The following is a 23,088-nucleotide window of genomic DNA, read 5'->3' as shown; positions in this document are numbered from 1 at the left end:
ACTTACCATCCACATTTGCCCTTTTATTTCCCCCAAAGTTGGTTTGACTCTGTCTGAATCTATGTGTATATATTTACACCGACAAAAATTTTTCAAACCCAAGAGTCATGTTTGTAGGTAAGCGTTTGGTGAGATTTTGTGGCCACATGGAATGACAGGATGTGTAGTTATTTGCAGCACTGTTTTGTTGCTTTAATAAATTATCCCACATAGCTGGCATCTATTTTATACTGATAATGTTTAGTTCTACAGTTAGGTCCATAAATTGTTGGACGAAGACAAATTATTGTAGTTTTGTCTCTGTATACCACCACAATGGATTTAAATGAAATAATCAAGATTGTTTAGTCTTATAAACTGTCCCCCATTTTCAGAGGCTCAAAAGTAATTAGACAAATGACTGGCAACAGTTTAATAGCCAGGTGAGGCCTCTTCCCTTTTTATTTCATGAAAAATGAAGCAGAAATATCTGAAGTTAATTCAAAGTGTTATATTTGTAATTCTAATTTGAATTTGCATTTTTATCAGGGCTTACGGTTTAAGAGATTCACTTTCAAGTAATGAAATATCAAGCCTGACTTTCTCCAGACCTGCTGGACCTTCTGACCAGCACAGACCAGTGCTATCAAAGTACACAATAGTCTTTATAATTATAAACATCCATTTCATTTGAGGATTATTCATAAATTGTATTGTTACAGGGGTAAATTATTTTCCATTAATCTTTGCAAACAATATTTGAAAGAGAAAACTCAATACTAGGACAGGTAATGTTTCTTTATACTGTATAAAATAGTACCATGATCCTATGATATTCAATAAAAGCATTTTAAGGCCTAAAAGAAGAGAAAGCTAAATTCAGTGTAGATTAATGTATTGGTTATTATTGTAACAGTGCATCAAAGCCACAATTTAAAAAATCAAAAAACAAATTCAATTATTTTTATTGTTATCTTATATCGAAGGCTCACAATATTCCAAAAGCAAATAAATATCTCAAACAAGAATTTTATCAGTGCTTGTGCTCCTTCAGGAGTTATTCCAGAGAAAGGCCTTGTTGTCCAGCAGACTGGCCAGTTTATGGTTGAAAGGCTGGTGAAAATTCCTGAGGATGTTCCTGGTAGCCGGAAGCATAGGACCAAGACTCCGGTCTTCCTCCCGCCGAGTGTTAGACATAGGCTGTTTGGTCAGTGCTGCCTCCACCTGCTGTGACAGAGGACCTACAAGAAAAGTAAAACAATGCATAATCAACCCGTGAAAATGGATTTTATTTCACTTACAAAGACAAAGTCACTCTGACTGATGTTTTTGTAGCTTTTTGGACACTTACCTACACTCAGAAAATCAAAAACTTTTTGGATTGTCTCTTTAAGGTTTGCTGCATAGTCCTCCAGTCGAAGAACAAGGATTTGTTCCTTACTGAAAACACTCAGCCAGTCCAGTAAGAAGACGATGTACATCCCCAGATTTAATCTCACCTGTGGGACAAAGGTGAGAAACAACAACAACAAATCAACATGACAAATCTGCTGTGGTGAGCCAGCTGCTGTTACAAAGGCCAAAAATAAAATCTGAATATGACCTGTTGATCTAAAGTCATTGAAATTAAAGGGGCACAGCTGCTCTTGCTTTTTTTTTTTTTTTCCTTATTATCAACTAATTAATTGAAAGTTTTAAGTCAAAATTTGGGTCCTCCTGTAGATATCTAAAAAAAGACAAAAAAAACAAAAACAAAACACCAAATACATTATTTAAAAAACAGTTGAGCTTTTTATAGGATAAAAGTATTTTATTTCTAACTGTTTAAATCATCAGTTAAAATTATGATGCTTAAGTGAAGAAATGCACACAGCGTAAATACTGATTTTTGGTTTTGTCCTTTGTCATGGGATTTACTAATATACTACATTATTGACATAGTAGTAGTATATCAAGCACTGATCTTAAATTCTTGACCACTTTAAAGTGCTCATTTTAGTCTATTACATACGGTTTGATACCTTTACGGTATGATTTCTATGTTTATACCAAATTTTGACATATAGATCTCTTAGAATGTGTAAGTAGTGTATTTTACATTAATAAACAGATGATTAATCATTAACTACTGTTTCGGAGAGCTCTTAAGAATGTCTCCTTCTTTCACAGAAATGTTGCATGGAAATGTGTTTGATTTTATACAGATCTGGCAAAGTGCATCAAAAGTCTCAATATTTCTCAAAACCATAACAACTGTTGTCAAACACAGATGAACTATGGAAAAAGCCAACAAGACCTTTTCTGGATAAATTAGATATTAACAGCAAGTAAACTAATGTGACCCACATGCATGGATTCGGTTATAGTGATTATTTAGTATAATTTTCTTCTTGAACCTAAATAATAACACGAAGCAAAACAGTATATTATTTAATCTAAATGCACAGACACTTTGAGTCCTCCAGAGGGCGCCACTATACAACATCACCTATTGTAGCTGTGATACTGGTCAAATCGAGTGCCACAAACCCTAGTCATCTTCTCTTTCGTAAGAGAAGAGTCATGTAAATAAAGGATTAAGTTTGTTTTTCTGAACTTGCTGTTAGATCAGAGACACATTCTTTGGCTCACAGTGTTTTCAGGATGAACTGGCTTTTACTGTATTAAATCTTTCAAGATAACAGTGTTGTCATCTGTATGTTATCATAAAAAATGACCAACTGCCAGAGCTCATAACTCAGCTTATTCCCAAGAGAGTGCTGCATGATAGTTGTTTGCTTCACTTCAGCACAGCAACATCCATTTACAGTGTCAGGTGGATTCTCAAAGTACAAATGTTTCATCATTGAAAATGCTTATAAAAGGCTCCTAATATTCTTAAAAATGAGAAAATCATTTTAGCTCACTGGCATGTCGTTGAAGAGGCTGGTGTTGTAGGCGCAGGAACGCAGTGACCATTCAGAGACACAGGACTGAAACAACTGCACAGACTCTATGACCTTCTGATGAAAGTCCTCTGCAGACTTGTTGGCCGTCTTAAAATACAAGTAGTCAGAATAGAGCCTGGCAACAAAGTGAAATAAATCAACTGGAAGCAGGAAAGCACATTTTTGCACAATTTGTGCAGTGGAAATTTTGATTGAAAACAAATATGTTCTGCAACAATGAAAAACATAAGGGAGTCCCATAGAAGCAATCAGAAGTGTTAGAAATTGTTTATCTACAGAAATTCAAGTCTGTGTCTACACAGATGGATGTGGGTAAGAAATTCTTTCTACCTCTCTACTGGATCTCTGAGCATTATGATAATTTTGGCATCGGGTTGGACTGCATGGATAAAGTCCTGGGCCAGGAAGGGGGGCTCTGTCTCCTTGTCTGCATGAAGATAGCTCCAGGCTTGGTTGTCCCACATAGTGGATGCACTGGCTTCACCTGACAAGACAGTGACAGTCTCAGTATCATTCTGGGTAACAACAGTTGATTTAATACAGTTGTGCAGTCCTTTGGGTAAACTATAGCATAGAGAAGATTCCTATTAAGCAAAGCTGTGAAAAAGATTTTGCGTTCACTAGTTAACTGGGAACAGCAGCCTGATACAGTAAATGCATATGCTTGAGCTGCTTTGCAAGGGTACAGTTTTGTCTTTTTACATGTAAAAATGTGGAAATGCATGTGACTAAAACAGATGCTGGTAGTCCTGCTGTCTCTCACTACCAGGTTTGAAACCAGTTCCATTTTGAATCTCAACGTGCAACAGAATGACCTGCAAGAAATGTTCTCGTGACAGAGCCCCAAGTCATTTGGCTTTCTGTGTACACTTATAAATACACTGAGCTATCTGTTCTACATCGCAAAAAATATATATATCATGAATAATGCCGACATTGTGTCCTTCCAGCTCTTCTCTTGAGCACTGTAGTGCTTCTGAGACGAGAGCCATTTGCTGAAAATGATCATGGCCTGACGCTAAAGAAAAAGAAGAGAGAGAAAAAAACTCAATTGAATTATGGTCAGGATACAGTTGTTTGGCTGCTGAAAGCCCCTCAGAAGATACAAAATGAGAAATAAAAAGCCAAGACATTCTTCCATTTGATGCACAGTGACACTAACAATAGATCATAACCACTTGCACACACAAACACTTTCACATGTGTTCACCTGTTATGAGCTGGAGTGCACGGTGGTGTCCAGATGAATTTCCAGTGATTCCTTCTTGGATGCTGTGGGCTGCCAAGTCAAACAGATCCAGGTAATCTTCCACACGAAAACTTTCCTGGAAGCCATCTTTGAAACGGATATAACCTGCAACCCCATTTACACCAAAACATCACTTATGATGTATTTCTTTTTAGACTGCTTTGTAATCAAATTAAGAGAATGAAGTGTGTACACTTTAACCCTGGCAGGACAAACAAACTCCGGACTCTGAAACAGTACTGTTTTTCTTCTGTTTATGAATAAGCAATAATTTGACTCCATTTTGCACACTAGCTACATTTACATGACATACAATCAGCAAATAATGGTGACTTTATACAGATACACACTACAAGATTATTTTCCTAAAAACATTTAAAAGCTCCATTTTATTTATTATGTATTTAACTGTATAGAAGAAGAAAAAATCAAATTGATACTCTCCCCTTCAATTGCATGTCTCATTGAAAAAGCAGCCAAACACTGACAACAAAATCACTGCATACTGCAACTAATTCAGTAAGACTAACAAGATTTTTATTTGTAGACTCAAAAAGTACTTTTAGTGATGAAGATTATACAAACACTCTAAAAAATGTGTACTTTTTTAATGCTGGAAGAATGGGAATGAGCACAAGTTCAATCAGGTGAAAACAGACAGCGTAGGAAGCATAAATGGTAAAGTGAACACAGCAAACAGATCACCCATTTTTCATTTTCCTTAAAGCTGCTCTTCATACTTGTAAAGTCACTATTTGTTTGTTTAATCATGGACGATTGTGTAAAATGTGGACAGTGGATGCGGTTGCTGGAACATGTGTCGTGACCATGACTTCCTGTGGTCTCCACTGGTTACCTTTCTAACCTCGCAGTGACCTCATAGCTTCAGGAAGTTACTTTCTGCAGTTAAGAGTTGTGTAACTTTCCATGCTGTACATTCAGTAAACAGTACACCGTGCTCTCTGTTCAGGGGAAAGGACTTCCCTAAATAAAATTCTTCCATGCAGAGCACACTACAGCCTCACCGAAGCAGACATCACTTCTTCCATCCATTAATATAGCTGTTAGTGCTACTGGGGAAAATGATGTAACTAAAACAAACTACTGAATATTATTATTTTTATGTAACATTAGCTACAGCAACATTTTTTATGGTTTGTAAACTCTTTTTCGAGCCTGACATTTTTTTCTGAGCTTCCAGTGAAGGTCAGTGATGAATGTGTCATCTTGTTTGTCATGTTGCAGGTAAGTGATGAACTCATGTTTAGTTGTTGCACAAACTAAACTTGTTTTGCTCGCTAAAGTTTGGAATTTTAAGATGACGCACACAAGGATCTGCACAACCACTATGAAAACTCTGCACACTCATTTTTGGGTTATACATAAGGAACAGAAGAAGTGAAAAATGGTAAATGCCCCTGAATGAGTTGCCCTCAAATGCAGCACAGAATGTGAGGTTGTATGTGTCAGACTAGTTATAGCCAGAGGAAATATTCTAGTTTTGGATGAAGAAATGTTTCTGCCTGGGTAGCGTGTGCAGCAGACGGGATAAATGGCATCTACCCTCCCATGGGAATAATCTGACACTTTGTGGACATTTTATTTCCAGGTCAGTTTTTCACATAAACTCTCACTGAGGCTTCACTTCTTAGTCACTTTAAACCAGTTGATTTAGTACCATCTGCTCGTGCTTTATCTACATTAAAGTATCTGTCATAATGATCGATTAAAGTATTACTTAAACTTGTGAGATTTACAAAAACAAGTCCAAAATGACATCCATTTCCTGATGACTTACCAAACCGTTTCCTGGTCCACCAGTGTGGCTCTTTCATTATGTTGAATTTGACTTCTGGATGAAGTAGCATTCTGTGAAACAAGTCAGTCGTGCCACACTTTGGTTGACCAATAATGTAGAAGTATGGCAGGCACCGCAGACGAAAGTCCTTCCCATCTTTGTGGTATAAATGCTTGTGGAAATTGGCCCTCAGGCGGTCACACACAGTCTTGAAGGACTTTGAGCGCAGTGTGAAGAGGTTCTTCCTGTACAGGTCATTGCCAGGTTTACTGGAGAACTCCTCGTACCAGCAAGGGCTCTTGATACCAGGCAAGAAACGGTGAGGAATCACTGAAAAAAGCTGGAGAGGAAGAGATACTCATCTGTCATTTTTGTATGATGCTGTTTTTGTAAAATCCTGTCCTCTGTATAGTTCGGTATCTGCATCTGTCAGTTATGTCATATATTTTGCACACCAGTGTTTACAAGTTGTTAATAGCCAGTAAAGAATATATGGCCGCGTGGAAAAATTCAGTTGTGTTTCCAAATGTTTGACACAAACTTCCCACTAACTGTTGCTCCTAATGACTCACTTGTAATGGTAGTAATAACTGTACATCTCAACAGCAACAACTGATGATGCTCTCTGCATAAATAGTGCAAAATTACGCACTGTAATGTGGAAATGTATGATGACACGCTAAACACAGGACATCTGCAAAAGCACGTAGTAAAAGTAGTCCATAGGCCCTTAGCAATGCTTTGTGAAACCATTCTTAGCAAACACCTGTCATTATGAGCTTCACCAAATAGGTATTTAATGCAGGGTTGACTGTAAGGTGCTTGTAAATTAACTGACACCTATAATTCATTTTTGCCAACAAATAAAAAAACACTTAAAAAATAAATTCAGTTATCACTTCTATGTTGTCTCTGTTTGTGACAATAGTCTGGAGCATTTACAGTGAAAGCTCTTGTTGTAAAATTCTGCAGCAAACTTACATGAGAGTCTGTGGCAATGACATCCTTCTCATCAGGCACTTTCCTGGGTGTGTACTCCTGTTTGATGAGCTTTACAAGCACTTTCACGTTTACTGGGTTCTTTTTAGAAGAAGCTCTTGTTGCTGTTGTGCTGGTCGGGATGGCTGCAGGTCTGAGCTGATATGGTGATGGAGTGAACAAAGGTCCTTTCTTATCCCACATTAGGACGTAAGAAGCCATAATGAAAAATGTCAACGTCAAGCCCAGGAGGAAGCTAACCACTTTGATTTTCGAGATGCGCTGTAGGTTCTTGAAAAACAGCATAGGAACATGTTTGATGTCCAGATTTTCAGCCACATTTGTGTCCCTGAAGTCCAAAAACGTCCGGACGGGCCGTTTTGCATAGTTTTCAGCAATGTGCAAGCTGTGAAGGTGGTTGTGGAGCCTTGGAGCGTTGCTCCCATTTTTGCAGTCTGATAGTGACATAGTGACCGAGAATCACAGCAGGCATGTAGAAATAGAAGCAAGGAAATTACTCTCTAAAAAAAGCTTTGTTTCACCCATAAGAATTTAGTGAAATTAAGCTGCAGGTCATCGCTTGTCTTCTTTTTTCCTACATGTGTCTGAGTCTTCAATGTGGCCTCCTGTAAAGCAGAAACAGTTGTTAAAACACAACACATGTCTTTTCAATCAAAGTGCAGCAGTGTGCTTTCCTTTGAAGTTATAGAGTGTCACCCAAACTAAGTGAACATTTTTAGCACTACGGGTCATTGTCACTCTCACACACCAGTATGTGAAATTCATCCTATTCTCCATTCTATAATAGGAGTCACCTCTAAAATGTTTGAGGTTAGCTGCTGCATGTGTGTGGTCTGCTATATGGAGATCTCCGGCTTGATGATTTGGGGGGTATAAAGCACATGCAAAGGCAAGCTCTTCTAGAAAATTTTCAAGGTCAGAATAATGGTAGCTCTGTAATTCAAAACTAAAAACACACGATTACTCTCTTCGAGCTAAAAGCCCACTCTGAGCTTTATTTCTTTAACCTATGAATGTTATTTTCAAGATTAACTTATTTTTACAGGGAAACCACATTAGGTATTGATACAGGTGGCCAAACAGTGCACACACTGTTTTCTTTTCCCACCACATGAATAATAAGAAAGTAAATTAGTAGATTATTTCAAGAATGTCGTACTGAAAAAAAATCCCAGCACTAAAGTGTAAAACATTATTAAAAGACTTTTTACTCTGACATGTCCTCAGCCAGTTACAGTTATTTTTCTTTTGTTGTTGACTTAAAAATCCCAGTAGAGCAAGGAATGAAATCCTGCACCAGTTCTAATGGATACAACTTCTTTTTTCCTTACTATGGAAAAGGGTCTGTTAAAATGCAACCACGCTAGCGATGCTATCTCAACCCGTTCACAAAATCCGTTATAGTGAAACGTGATTATGCGTCAGTGCTTCAGTGCTTCAACCAAACAAGCAGTTCCAGTAATTAGATGACTTCAAGTGAAAGAGAAAGTCCCACCTGCTCATGACCGTTTACTTATTGTGCACTAACAAGTTACTGGAAGTCTGTCATATTATCTTGAGAGCAGGTTTCTCCTGTAACCTATTTCGTCTGTTACTGACGTCAGATTAACCCTTTATTTCCCGTGGGCCTGCTGGCGGGCCTATTTTAAAAGCACTAAATGACTATAACTCCATTACAGTTTGTGCTAGAGAAAAAATTCAAGCAGTTTTGGAAAGAAGAGAAGACGAGGGTTATAAGGTGTTCACAAGGTACTGCTGTCTGACAGAAAAAATCTGCTCTGTTTTGAGGCGAGCAACATGGCATAGATGAGATGGGTACATTGTGGTCATAAATCGATGTACATGGTCATGAACAATACTCAGGGTAGGCTGTGGTGTTTAAAAAATGTGCAGTTGGTACAATAATCCCCATAGTTTGCCAAGAAAATATGCTCCCCACAATTAAAACACCACCACCACCAGAAGCCTGAACACTTAATATGTTGACCAAATTTTGACTTCCATCCAAATGTCACAGAGGAAATCAAAACTCATCAGACCAAGCAACATTTTTTCAGACTTTTACTGTCCAGTTTTGGTGAGTCTGGGTGAATTATAGCCTCAGTTTTCTAAGTGGCATCCAGTGTGCTAAATACACTGAGTTGTTGACATCTGATTAGCTGATAAGAATGCGTAACAAGCAGTTGAGCAGTTCTAACAAAGTGGACTGTGTGCGTACCGGCATACCCCAAATGCGAGTCAATTTATTCATTTCACTAGGATGATTTTATACTCATGCCTTTGGGATTACCTCAAACAATTTTTAATTGAAGCCTGGATTATAAACATGGCTGCACTCCTTTCAAAACCAGAGAGTCTAACGAATGATCATATCAAGTTACATTACGTAAAACCTAGAATTTACTCTTTCTGTAGCTTAACATCAAGGAATTTTCTGAAAATCATACTGCGATTCAGTGTTACCGCAATAGATGCACATCTGTTTAATGTTTATAGCCTTTCACTTGTCACTCTGCAACACTGATATAAATTGTGTAGTACTCACGTAAGGTCTGCAGCATGTTTGATAAATATGTGCACATGGAGCTTCAAAAATCCTAAACAATTCCCACAGACTTGCAGATTTCATAATGGGACCAACCTGATCCCTTGCAGACTTATCAGGAATGCATGTCGATATTTGTAAGCCTGCGTGGGCAGCTGCAGAGACTGAACTTATTTTTGATCCAACTAGAGTTGTGAGGGATAATTTAGTGAAATATCGGTGGATAAAGAAGGTATAATATCCATCATAATTAACAGTTCATGTTCTGAGTAAACATGGCTGTGTGTGATACTAATCTTTATTTCCTATATGCCATATATTCACATATATACAAGCTTTTTCATTCTTTTTAATGATCCATAATCATATTAATAAATTATTCCATTCCCCTATTTCTGTTTCTTCATGTTTTATTTCTACAAACCCAGGTAATTGTGATCTTTTCTGTTCTCTGCATCTATTTATCTATTTATCACCATTAAAGATTTATGTCTGGTTGGGCAAATTTCAAATTGTGGGAGAAGAGAGGGATTTGGAAATGTGACAGAGCATAAAGAGGACAGTGAAAGTCAAGGGTAAAGCACAGAGTGGAGGACGGAAGCAGCAGAGATGAGAAAAACAGCATGAGAACGTGCAGGAAAGACGGGTTTTAGATTCTTTGGTCTCAAAATCAATCAACGACGGGAAGCAATAAACACCACATGGGATTGACTGAGGTGAAACCCTACCATAAAAATCCTGAGAAACCAAAATAAAAACCTGCATTTATCATTGAGTTAGAAGCATTTGCTGTCCTAAGCATACAAAATGTTAAGATGGCTGTGCAAGAATATCAAAGTCAGAATGATTACTGCAACAGATTTTATTTTCTTTCTGTGGGTCTACATTTTTCAGGTCCTTTTGTGCCTATGTGGCTTTAAGCAACTCCCTGATGTTGATGAACAGAAAGTTGGATGAAATCTCTTCACCACTCACTGACATGGTTGAACTTCTAGCCTCTAGAATTAAGAGTCTCATCATTTTAATTTTGAGAGGGTTATTAAAAAGACTCTGGCTTGCAAACACAAGGGAAGCTCCATCATACAACTTAAATGAAATCTAAAGACAAACGGTTTGAATCTACACATTAAATTGGAAACCATAAGGGCCTTTCATTAACACAGATTCAACCCATGACTCTGGCACCGTAGCACCTTAGCTCACCCACTCAGGCAAAAGTCACAAAGTAAACACAAGAGGAAGTTTAAGTAGGAGTAGCTAAGCTTATGGCTCGTGCAGTCATATGCTGCCCATTCTCCTTTGGACAACACACAGCGGATATACAAATAAACCAGAAAGAGTTTTTATCAAACACACAACTATTGTTTAGAACTTTTAAACTGAAAGACAATTTAGCAAAAGTCAGACACAGATCAGATAGTGATGACAATTCAGATGCTGTTTTATGCTGCTTTCAGTCTGCTTTTCAATTTTTGTGAGAGAAGGGAAGAAGTTTCTGTCACGCTAGTCGAAGTATTTCATAATTCATGACTGAGGATAAAACTATAAATTTTAATGACGAACACTCGTTTTCGGTCTGGCTTTTTAGTGCCTATACTGTGTAGTGTGAACGTGGCTTAAAGCAACGGGTTTTTAACATCTCTTAAATACTAAGGCTTAGTTTCCCAGACGTGGATTAAGCCTTGTCTTAGACTAAAAACCTTTTTCAGTGGCGATCTTCATTTGATTTTTCTTTTGGTCTGTGACTAGGCTTAAATGTTCAGAACTGTTTAAGATTTTCCGACATGGGGAAAAGACCCTGAACCCGGAGATTAAGAGTAGAATCCTCTACCACGTGAGCTATACAGCTAAAATTATGTCCAACAGGTTGACTTCATAAAACCTGTTTCTCATATAAACTAAATATAGATGGAACCCTCTGGCCAATAAATCTATCTGGATTCATGAATCCAAATAGAATTTGCATGCAGTTGTAAACTATATAACCTCTGTTTTAAGCTAGAGTGCATACATGAGACTGCCAGGATGCACCTGTACTTAAAAATTTTACCATTAAAAGCAGAACATAAAATACATGTTACAACATATCAGCCGTGGGAAGAGGAACTTGATCCTGCATTTCTGCTCGGACATCCTAGGGTTCTTTGCTCAGGAAGGAGTCAATCATCAAGAGTGGCTCCTTAGAATACTTGGCCATGCTAACTGGTAGAAAAGAGGGCTGATCCAGGATCATCTTTCATGAGATGCAGATGTTCAGTCCATCGCACATTTTGGACCAAATAAACATATTGCAACACGTACATGTGAGTTTTCTTACAGTGCACATTCCTTGACCCTGAAAGATTAATGGTAATGTTTTTAGTGAGTTCCTATTGGCCAATGGCAAACACAAGGAGTCATGTTGAAATGACTTAAGGAAAGGAAGTGCCACCGTTAAAACACACGCACACATAACCAAATACTCACAGAGAAAACTTCTTCCATTTTTAACACCTGTTATTCCTCTGACCCCATCTTCGGGTCAATATTGTCCTTGAGCTAATGTGGAAACTTCCATAAAATCTTCTGGGATTTCTTGAGCCTGATCATGTGAAAAGCATTTAATTTTTTTAATTTTTTTTATTTCTTTTATTTTTTTTCCTTTAATGCCAAAGATTAGGTCAAACATGTTGCAGTTAAACATATTTTTCTTGCAAATCACACACGACATTTCTGCTTATACAATCAAAGTTAGCACAGTTTTGTGAAACTAAATCTTATGTTACCCATTTCAATTAAAATGAAAAAAAAAATCCACCTTATGGTGGGGCTATAGTAAATCATCCCAGTCCATGTAGTCAATATGGTTTCTTCCTTTTCCGTCTGTCTGGAGTCTACTCACAAGTGTTACAGTGAAAATAAAATGTCCTCTGATTCTTAATGGCAATATGTTCAGTGGTGGCTTAGCCTATCAAGAGCTTGTGGCTGTAAAACGGACAAACAACGAGAGCTCATTATTTTTAATCAGCCCCAGCGGCACAGATTTAACAGATGTGTGTCAGATCTGGAATTTAACCTACTCCACTGATAAATATGAACAATGTCTACTGTCAAACAACAGGCCTACTCCACATATGTTATTTGTGTTCCCTCTGTTCTTTGGATCGAAAAAAAAAAAAGTCATAGGCGGTGTCAAAGGTGGTGCACTCAAGCTTGATTGCATTTATGATATTTGGTGGTTCGTCATGCATCTGTTTGATTTGCTAACTGAAAATCTTGCTTGAGATGTTAAATTTATACATGGGAGCATGAGCCCTGCACACATACACGTTTGCAGTATGCATACTTCCTGCTTTTATGCTTACACAAAGGCACGCTCATTAGAACCTTCCTCAATGCCTTACACTCTTAATTTCTCTTTATCTCTAGTGTTCATGATAAAACGATAGGAATTAGACACAGTGATTACAAGCATCTCCGCAGAGTTCATCCAGTGAACAAAATGCTTTATGCTATGCAACTGTGGCACAGCTCTGTATAGCATTTCACATGACGAGTCTATGAAACGTGACTTCTGAAAACACCTTTGAGTGAATGCACTGTAACCAGAACATTATTCAGAGAGGGGACTTCCAAGAGTAAGTACTCAGTATACACGTACATTATCGCTTCTCCTGAAACATGTTTTAATCATGTCTTAATGTTTATAACTGTGTAAACACATCCTGATGTGATCCAGGGCATTCTGTGAGTGGGATTTGGCAGAATGCCAGCGCTAGGAAAAGGGAGGCACAAGGAAAACCTGATGCCACAAAAGGAAATAAGAAAGTCTCCCTGTTGATGGGGAAGTCAAACAAAGACAGATTGGATTCCAAACGGAGGTAATAATAAAACTTTCTCAATGTGGGTGAAAAAGAAATCAAAAAGTTAAAGCAATTTAAAGGAAAGAAAACAACAAATACTTATTTTCTGGGATGTATCTATGTTTTTTTTCTCCTTTCAGAGGCCCTTGCAGTGAGATTACAAATAAAATCAGCAGGAAAAAGCACCCCGAGAGCGCAAATATCTCAGGAAACAGGCTTAATCTACTTCATAGAGCTGGACTAAGCCTCCCTTTCCTTTTTACTTCCCACTAAAAAAAACAACAACAACAACAACATTTTGTCTCTACAGGAATCTGACTCATAAGCCACACCCACTAGTACGGTCAAAAAGAAACCGTAACTAGAAAACAAGAATATGCTTATATAGACATTCTTGACATCTGGAGTCCAGATCTCAAGAGGGTCAGTGGATACATGCCACTATGTACATCTGCATGCATATGAATTTATAGTATCAACATATGATTTGCTTCAGTAAGACTTTAAAACCAATGTCATATCAATAGAAAACAGAGAACATCTGCATCACTACTGTTTAATAAGTGGAAGGGAAACATCTGAGGACCTGGGGTCAGCATGGGTGAGCTGTGACGCTGTAAGAAGCAGCAGTGATCACATGTGAAATCCTCCCTTTGCCTTTGCAAAGAAAGCCTGCAGGAAGTACAATAGATCAAAAAAGAACAAGTGAGGGTATAAGAGAACTAAAAAGCAAAAGGCTCAAGATTGTGGTGTGTTGAGGGACCCACTGAGTATTCACACTCTGCCACTGTGCTCGATCCATCATCCCAGTGACTGTTCTCTCATTTTTTTTAAAAACAGTGCCTTTTGTGCCACTGTGTTTGCTCGAGTGGCAAAGTTGTTGCAGTAATTATGACAAAGGCCATAGTTGGACCAATAAAACAGGGAACCTTAACGCAGGAAACTCTCATGTGCATTTCCTGTTTTAAAGTGATAATCTGCGCTGTTTCTTTTAAATCTTCCATAACATTAACCGCGAGTTAATTGCTGTAATTCACTCAGAATCACTGCAGCGGAAAGAAGATTGTTATTTCCACCTGCTGTAATTTATATTGTGCCATATGCCTCTGTTCTGAGTTACACATCCCCACCCTTCCATATGCACACATGGAAACTCCAGAGGTGGGAAGACCCACCACACACAATAAGAGTGGGCATCGGTGACAATAATAATAATAATAATAATAATAATAATGGATACTTTATTGATCCCCATGGGGAAATTACTTGTGTTTCTCTGCATTTGACCCATTCACTCAGTGAAGCAGTGGGCAGCCCACTAAGCAGGCGCCCGGGGAGCAGTGTGTAGGGACGGTACCTTGCTCAGGGGTACCTCAGGGTAGCCGTTAAGTGGATTCGAACCGCCGACCTTCCGATCATGGGGCAACCACTTTACCTACTGAGCTATCCCTGCCCCAAAACGTTCAAAATCACTTAAATCGCTTTTCTTTCCCATTGTGATGCTTGATTTCAAGCTTCAGCAGGTTGACTTGACATATCTGCATCCCTAAATGCATTTATTTGCTGACATTTGATTGACTGATTAGGCCTAACCTTGGTTTTTATCATATATACATCAGATCATCTTACTGCCACACCCACTTTTTTCCAGTAGTTTCTCCATAGTAAACTTGTGCAATAACTTACAAGTAAGAATAACCACAGTATAACCAGACAGTTAAATCTGTGTTGAAGTATTCTTCCCATTGAATATTACTGCTGTTGCACAGCTTGCTCTATCAGTGGAGAGAAGAGACAGAAATTCTGTTCATTTCTCTGTTTGGTTATTGTCTTCTCCTTGAACCTGGCATGTCTCTTCTTGAGCGACTTCACCTTCAGCTGCCCACTACACTAATAATGAAAACAGTTAAAGAAAGAACTTGTCAGCAATGTTTGATAAGTTCTTTTATCAACTGAACTATTTTTGACTGGTTATGAAAACATCCATGCAAATCCCATTTGCACACAAATGGTGTGGATACAAGACATGCAGCAGCTTGACTGACCTAACCTGATTTCTATGAAAGATTTTTAGCCAACAGCTGTCCACATACTTGCTTGACTTAATATCTTTAAAGTTTGAACTCATCATTAACCCGTAAATCTGTCTCTTTTGATTTTAATTCATGTTTATAATGTCAGTAATAATAATTATATATTTAGAATAACTAATCACTTATTTGTCTGCTTCACTTGGAACACTGCCTAATATCACATTATAATGTTGTCATATGTTACAGAAAATATTTGTCTTGCCTAGTGACTCAGACTTGACTCAGGGCTACAGACAGTATGTGGATAATTAAATTTCCATTTTGTTTCCAAGCTGTTAATGGGTAAATCATAAAGCATGCAACTTTAACATAAAACTAAGAAGGAAATGTTGGAAATATTAGTTAATGTGTCTCAATTTACTTTAAAACAAACGTTATTTCAACAATTACAGTATATACTCTGGCTACTGTGTTCCTTAAACGCACTAGAATTCATTCAGTGTGTAAAACTTAAATTGATGAATTTTACCCGCTTTAAAATTGTGCTTCAATTGTCAAAAAAAAAAAAAAACCCTTTTAAAAAAACAACTCAAACACAGAGGGAAAAAATCAACTCCACCCAGGTGTAAATCTGTTTGCCACATCTGTATAAAGTATGATGTTCGCATAACAGATAATCAAACTAGAAAGACCAACAAATGGAAAAGAAAATATTAGAGTGAAAAACATCATCCATCAGGAAATTTACTCAACGCCAAGAGAGTGACAGGTGCAGATAAAGGTTTGACTACACTAAAGCATCCGTTCAAAACCAGCTTTCATGCTTGAAATAATAAAGTCAATCTTGGATTACTGAGGCTTGTTGTCATGACAGGTTAAAACAGCCAACTCTTGAAATAGAAGCTCTGAGATACCAAGATGCCAAAACACTTTAGTATCACGCAGTCCTCCCACATTCCCAATGTTCTGTTACAGAATCATTTTCTTCCATTTGAAGTGGACCCCTAGAGTCCAGTCTAAACAATCTGATATGGTACAGCTCGCTCGCTCGCTTTTCCTCTCCCCTCTCATACTTCTAGCATGACCTAAGCCTTCTACCGCTGGCCAAAAGAAGCATGGCATTGACATCCTAGCAGCTCTAGAAATTTGTTCCACAACTTCAGGGGGGCAACCTAAAACCTTCCTTCCTAGCAGACCATACAGAGTGCAGAGATAGGTGCAGCAGCCATAATGTGGTTTAGTTTGGGTGTGTGCAGTGTAATGAGGTGTAGAGATGTGCTACCTTTTACAAAAAAAACACTAAATCTACATTCCCCTTCACTCACTTTCAGATTCAACTCTTTGTCCTTCCAATTAACAAAAAAAAAATACAACTTTGGGTATTCCGACACTGCACAGAGAGCCCAGAGAGGCAGGTTTGTCCAAAGGTCACCTGCCTGTCAGGGCCTCTGCTATGCACCCCATGCATAGACTGTAACTGAGAGAAAAGACATAATGTCAAACAGCTACAGGGAGTGCACAAACATCTCACACAACATGAGCTCTCCAAACAAAAACACATTGTACAATTAACTTTGCATCATTTGCTGGATACATGAGATAAAGACTTATAATGAAAGGAATTTGCCAGGGGAACTCTCAGATAGTCCGATGTTGACGTAGAACCTTCTGGTTTTGCTTTGTAACAATAAACTGAATAATAATTACAAGACAAGGACATTAAGAGCATGTACACAGTTTATGTTAACCCTATCACACAGCCCAGTTTGTGATTCAGTCGGTGAATCACAAACTGGGCTAAAAGTCTTTTACCCCCAGAGACATGACACTGTGATGTTCTGCAGCTGTTCAGTGATGGAGATAAGGGGTTAGTAAGTTTTAAACATTGCAAAGGCAAAATTCCAGCAATTTCGGGGGAGGGGGGTTAAAGAAAGCATATGCAGTGCTCTTATGGCATATATCTTTTTTAACCTCCTAGGACCTGGCGTCCACATATTTGGACATCACATTTTGGGTTATTTAGACCAAAATACTCAATCTTGCTCTCCAAGGGCCTGATATCCACTTACGAGGACATTATACTGCAACTGTTCTGTCGAAATTTTAAACGAATATCTCATATGTGGCTCTCATTTTTCTTAGAAACAAAAATTAGGTAAAACAAATATCAGGTAGTTCTTTGTTTTTACATTCATCAGGTCCCAATATGCCCAAATATCACAGAGAAATTAAAAATGCATGCCAAGGAAGAATTCCGGTCTTAGGAGGTTAAGGTTACACTTCAGCACAGTAGACTATGGGGGGTACTGCACAGAGGAGGTGTCTATTAGAAGCTGTCAAGTTTTCGGACCATATTGTCTATCGTTTACTTGCATATATATCAAAAGGATTAATTAGATAAAGTACGCAATTATGCTTCAGTATAAGAAAAATAAACTTTTTAAAAATCTATAAATCAGCTTGGGAACCTTCTTAAATCATAGCAACAATATGACCAAATCCTTTTCCCGTCACTTTTCCTGTTATTGTGATTATCCCGCTGAATAAAGATACTCACGCTGGAGTTGAGTCGGTTTTATTCCAAGAGTCTCTTGTGCAGCCGCTTAAGAGCCACTGAGACCGCCACTTAAGGTAATCAAAGCGACTTGATGGGTATTTGTATTAAGCGTCAGGCGGGGTGGAGAACAGCACAGCAGATGAACCTAGGTATGAACGATGTCTTCATTTATAACAAACGCCGGCTCGGTTTCGTCGAAGAACCGCGGAAGTCTGGAGTCTCCATCCAACTGAGCTCTCCTGCGCGTATCACAGAAGAAGGGGTGGAAGAGAAAGGGGAGGTGCACGCAAGTAGCAGGAAACACCACCTCCAACACCAGCAGCAGATTCAGTCTTATCTGCGTTTCAACTTCTTCGAAGTGCTGTTGTGCTGCTGAGTGATATGACCGATAGGATATCAGCTAAAATAGATTGGCGTTTTCCTGCTGGTCGATTGGGGAGAAGGGGATTTTTTTTTTAAAGTAGAAGATAGTTCAGCTGTGAGTTAAAAGGGTGACCACTATGGATGCAGCGATTTTATCTATCTGTCTAATGGTTTAATTATAAAAGCTAGAGTTTAATCAAATAAGACTTAAGGAACTGCTCTCACTTAATACATTCACGGTCATTTTAAACGACCTTTTAATTCAGGCTGCAAATCTTTTGCGTGAATACCTTTGTTTCTGGCATTTGACAAGATATTACTAAGGTATTCATTCTTTATTGATAATCACGTTTATAATTTTGGTTGTTTTGTGTGTTTGTTTGTTTTTTTTACTCTTTACCTGTATTTAACCCGTGTACGGATTCTGACGTGTATCTGCTATTAATTTGTGCAGCTTATGATCGTACTGCTGTCCTTCTTGGCCGGGACGCTCTTGTAAAAGAGATTTTTCATCTCAAGTGTTGTTTTTTTCCTGGTTAACTAAAGGTTTAAAAAAACTAAACTTTATAAATAAAGAGGGGGAAAAAATCTATAGTGTTTGGCACCAGTTAATTTTTACTAAATTATATATTTCAGTGTGAATATTTCACACTGCTCAAGTGTCCTCAAGAAACTCCTCAGAGTTCAATAACATGAAATTTCCATAACATATACAGCATTTACTCTAAATGCTCCATTTAATCTAGATTGGCTGCGTCCCTGGGATTTTACTTTCATGAACAGGCCAGACTCTTTGAATACATAGTAGCACTCCAGCCTTGATATAAAGCGTATTACTATTTAATCTCTACTGGGCGCTTACCCCTTTGAAACAAAGATGAAAAGATGGTGATGCAGAACACAAAGTGGAGGTGAGCTTCAAAAGTCCAACATTCACAAGCTTTTGTTGAATGTTTTTGCTAACTTTTTAGAAGCTGTTCTCATAGTTGCTGTGAACAGAGTTATGCAATCAGGGGTTTTTCAGGGTTGTGAAATATCTAGGATATATTTATATCTGGGACATTTATCACCAGAAAAACTGTCGTGCGCATGAAAGGTCACCGCTGCTAATCTTTAAATGATGTTCTTTTAAATAAATGGGATTTTTTTCCCTTCATTAGCTGTCATGACTCATTCTGTATGAGTAGGAGTCAGTGGGCCTAATGACAAAAACACAAGCTGCTGAAGCTGAAGTGAACTCCAAGTGCACACAAATGTGTGATGGTGGTATTCATCATTTTGTTTACAGAGTACAGGACACATATTTATACAAATTACCACTTATATAATTTACACTTTGCCATCTCTTGATGCTGTGTGAAAAAAATCCACAGGCATTTCAGTGATTATCGCACAGTCTCTTTATCTCACGGAGAAGTGTTTTCCATTTTTTACAATTCTGAGAACAGGCACGAGTGTGTAAGCTGAGCACCTGTGCCAATGCGCTGCCAGCTCAGAGACACATTTTTATCTTGTTTGTTACTAATAACACATCGTGGTATATGTTTTCTTACTTTTTTAGCATGATGCGTGTTTGTGTGTGTCAGTGTTGTTACATAACGACTGGTTAAGAAGCAAGCACTTGTTCTCTGATTACACAAAAAGCCCAAAAGTGTTATTTAACTGCACTCTAACAGGGCTGTCATTTACATTACATCCATGTCCAGACACATACATCTACACAATTAGATCCAACCATGATTTTGGACACTGACACAACTTTTGCTGTTTAGTCGTGTTTCAAAACACATTTAACTCTTTGGTATGTGAATAACGGGAGTTTAAAGTGGAGACTTCCAGCTTGAATTTAAGGGCCTGAAAAAATGTGGCATCAGCCTGGGAGGACTTGAAGCTGCATATGACATTCTTATTAGGTGCTCGTTGCTAGTACTGAGTTGGACCTGCTTTTGCATTAAGAACTGGCTTTATTCTTAATTGCAAAGATTCAAAAAGGTGCTGGAAACATTCCTCAAAGATTTTTGTCCATAGTGACACGATAGCATCTTACAGTTGCAAACTCTGTAAACTTTAGAGATGGTTGTGCTGAAAAATCCCAGCAGATCGGCAGTTTCTGAAACACTCAGACCCGCACATCTTTCACCAACAGCCATGCAACATTCGAAGTCAAATAAGTCACCTTTCTTCCCCATTCTGTATCTCAGTTTGAGCTTCAGATAGTCATCTTCACCATGACTATATTCATAAAAATAGATATAGATATATTTATTTATTTATCTAACACTGGGGAAATTTACTTGTTACATCAGGATCAGAAAGAAAAAGTGAATGAGAGATATATTAGAAAAACATAAAAATAGAAAATACATAATTTTTTAAAAGTACAACAAAAGATGATAATTCTGCTAAATGCAGCAATAATAAAAACAATAAAGAGAAATGTGTACATTGCACTATATACACTAAAAGACATGTAACAAAGATACAGTGGGAATCAAAACATATACTCGAGTATTTTTAGTAGGCATCTATCCTGTATCCTGTGCGTATTTTACAGTCTGACTGCTGCTGGGGTGAAGGTACTGTAATAGTTCTCCATAATGTAGCAGTCTGCTGCTGAAGGCACTGCTCAGGGACTCCACAGTCTCATGGTCAGTGTGAGAGGCATTGAGTGAGGGACCAGGACAGAGCCGGCCCTCTTCACCAGTCTAATATGCAGCTACAAGTGGCACATGTTGAGTGTATCTGGACCAAACTGTCAAATCACTTTATAAATTACACCATAATCAGTGCAAGATTTTATTTATTTATTTAAAAGTAAAATAAAAGTGTGTTTTGTGAGGCTACGGTGAGCTTGACCTATGACCTTTGTTCAACAAAATCTTAAATCTCAGGTGAAGCTTTGTGCTAAATTTAAAACAACTCTCTGGAAGCGCTTAAAAAGGAAACAACCTGAAAACCTAGTTACTCTGGCCACAGCTGTCACCACAGAGCCCTGAATACACCACTTAACAACAATCAGCCCAATATTCAAACTCCCCTCTTTGGTTTTATTAGTACACGTGGTTTAACAGAGTAGGGGGACTATTGATTAAGGAATCATTTCATTCTATTGTAAATCAGACAAAATAGGAATTGCTGAAGTCATTGACACATTTCCTCTTCTTTAGAGGAAGGAAACTAACTCTTTGTCATGAGCCAACTCCCTCAACATCTTTCATGACATCTGTTTCTTGCAGGGAATAAACAGGGAGAAAAATACCGAGAGGGATGAAATGAAATGTTGAGGGCTGCCATGATGTTCATCTTTGGAACTCCCACCGCTTGCAACTTTAAAGAGGTAAAATAATTAATTTCTGACAAGTGCAAGAGGCTGCCCTAGGAGACTGACGCTGCTATATGAAGATAATGTCTCATTTGAATAAACTGCCTCCTCTTTCAAATGTATCCATATGCATGAGACGGCGAGTCTAATTGCTGTTAATTCCTATTAAATTGATTGTGATTTATTCACATCTCATCGAGATGCACAAGCTGTGTGTATGAATGGAGTCAAGAAGTTTAATTTCCTGCAGTTAATGAATCCGTTTTGATCAGTTTGAATGGATCGGATGAGCTCGTTGTTGATTTTTTGTATTCAAACACAAATTTAAAATGGTTATCCATCTTCACAAATACAGTTAATCTCAAGAATTTATAGCCAAACTAAGAGGGAGGCACTATATTAGGGCCAGACTAGAATATTTTGCTGTTTAGTAGATTGCCATAGAAATGTAGAAACTATGATTTATGGATATTTTTGAGCTTTGTGTACTTTTGTAGCTCACTCCCATAGCAGCTTTTTAAACCACAACAGGTGACTTATTATTATCATAAAACTACCAAAACCAAAATCTGCTTTCCACTACTTACACTACAGTTTCATACCCATAGGGCCCAGCCTTACTTTTAAAAAGACAGAAGTTTATATGTCTCCTAAAATGTTACCCAAAGTCAATTTATTGGTTTTTAACCCATTTGTTTGTCTTTCCACCAAAACCCACTGTGAAACCTCCAAGTCCACATCTGGATGAGACACAGAGTGCTTCATTTCTAAAGACACAACTGGAAACATTGGAAATGATAAATGCAATATTCAAAATGAAACATCAAACCAACTGAACACCAGCAACCGCACAGTAAAACCACATATAATGATATTTAAAAAAACAAAACAGGGAGCACTCTGAGAGCATGGTCCTCCGCCAAGGCAGCTCACTCTCTGGGCAGTATTTACTTTTAATAAGGGAACAGTTTAGTATGTGGTTTGTATTTGTTCTGTTTTCTTTGTCCTTTTTAAACATACTTAGTAATAGTACAGCAAGAATCAGATAAGGAAAGCTTGACAAATGTTTCCTTTACACAAACATTAGTGTTGGAGTAGGTAATGGATAATAGGCTGTCACGGTACAAAGTACAAAATACAAACAAGGCCAGGCTGGAGCCAGAAGTGCAAAACTTTGAGACAAGATGGAAAACACACACACCATGAGAGAGAAAACACAAAGGACCTGAGGAAAACTAAAGGCTCAAATACACACATGAACTAATTAGGGAGAGAGGACACAGCTGGGGAAAATAAAACACGGGTGGACAAAATCTAGCAAAACTGAACATGAAGCACACAAGAGGAGGGACGGGGGATAAAATAAAGCAGGAAGTAAGCAAAACATGAGAACACCTACACCAAGGGAGACTTAACAACTGGATACAGGAAACACAGAGAAGGCTAGGAAAAA

General features: G+C 38.0%; 1 protein-coding gene across 1 annotated transcript; it reads right to left on the bottom strand.

Annotated features, from left to right (window-relative positions):
• Positions 1-928: 928 nt before the first annotated feature.
• LOC113035226 (carbohydrate sulfotransferase 15-like) lies at positions 929-18,192 on the bottom strand. The gene is made up of 8 exons (XM_026190634.2): positions 17,951-18,192; positions 6,956-7,578; positions 5,975-6,314; positions 4,138-4,281; positions 3,258-3,411; positions 2,886-3,042; positions 1,331-1,478; positions 929-1,220 (listed from the first exon to the last, which is right to left on the bottom strand). The coding sequence occupies exons 2-8, from the start codon at positions 7,418-7,420 to the stop codon at positions 1,030-1,032; spliced, it is 1,599 nt and encodes a 532-aa protein (XP_026046419.2). The 5' UTR covers positions 7,421-7,578; positions 17,951-18,192; the 3' UTR covers positions 929-1,029.
• Between the last annotated feature and the right edge of the window lie 4,896 nt (positions 18,193-23,088).

Source organism: Astatotilapia calliptera, chromosome 13 (genome assembly GCF_964374335.1).
Source record: "Astatotilapia calliptera chromosome 13, fAstCal68.1, whole genome shotgun sequence".
In the NCBI taxonomy this organism is placed as follows: Eukaryota; Metazoa; Chordata; class Actinopteri; order Cichliformes; family Cichlidae; genus Astatotilapia; species Astatotilapia calliptera.
The sequence above is the reverse complement of the archived record's forward strand: the minus strand, read 5'-3'. Positions and strand labels throughout refer to the sequence as shown.

Coding starts and splice junctions, on each gene's coding strand:
- LOC113035226 (XM_026190634.2), bottom strand. CDS start 7,420: ATGTCACTATCAGACTGCAAAAATGGGAGCAACGCTCCAAGGCTCCAC. Junction 4,282..5,974: donor GTGGACCAGGAAACGGTTTG/GTAAGTCATCAG, acceptor ATGGGGTTGCAG/GTTATATCCGTTTCAAAGAT. Junction 1,221..1,330: donor TTTTGATTTTCTGAGTGTAG/GTAAGTGTCCAA, acceptor CTTTTCTTGTAG/GTCCTCTGTCACAGCAGGTG.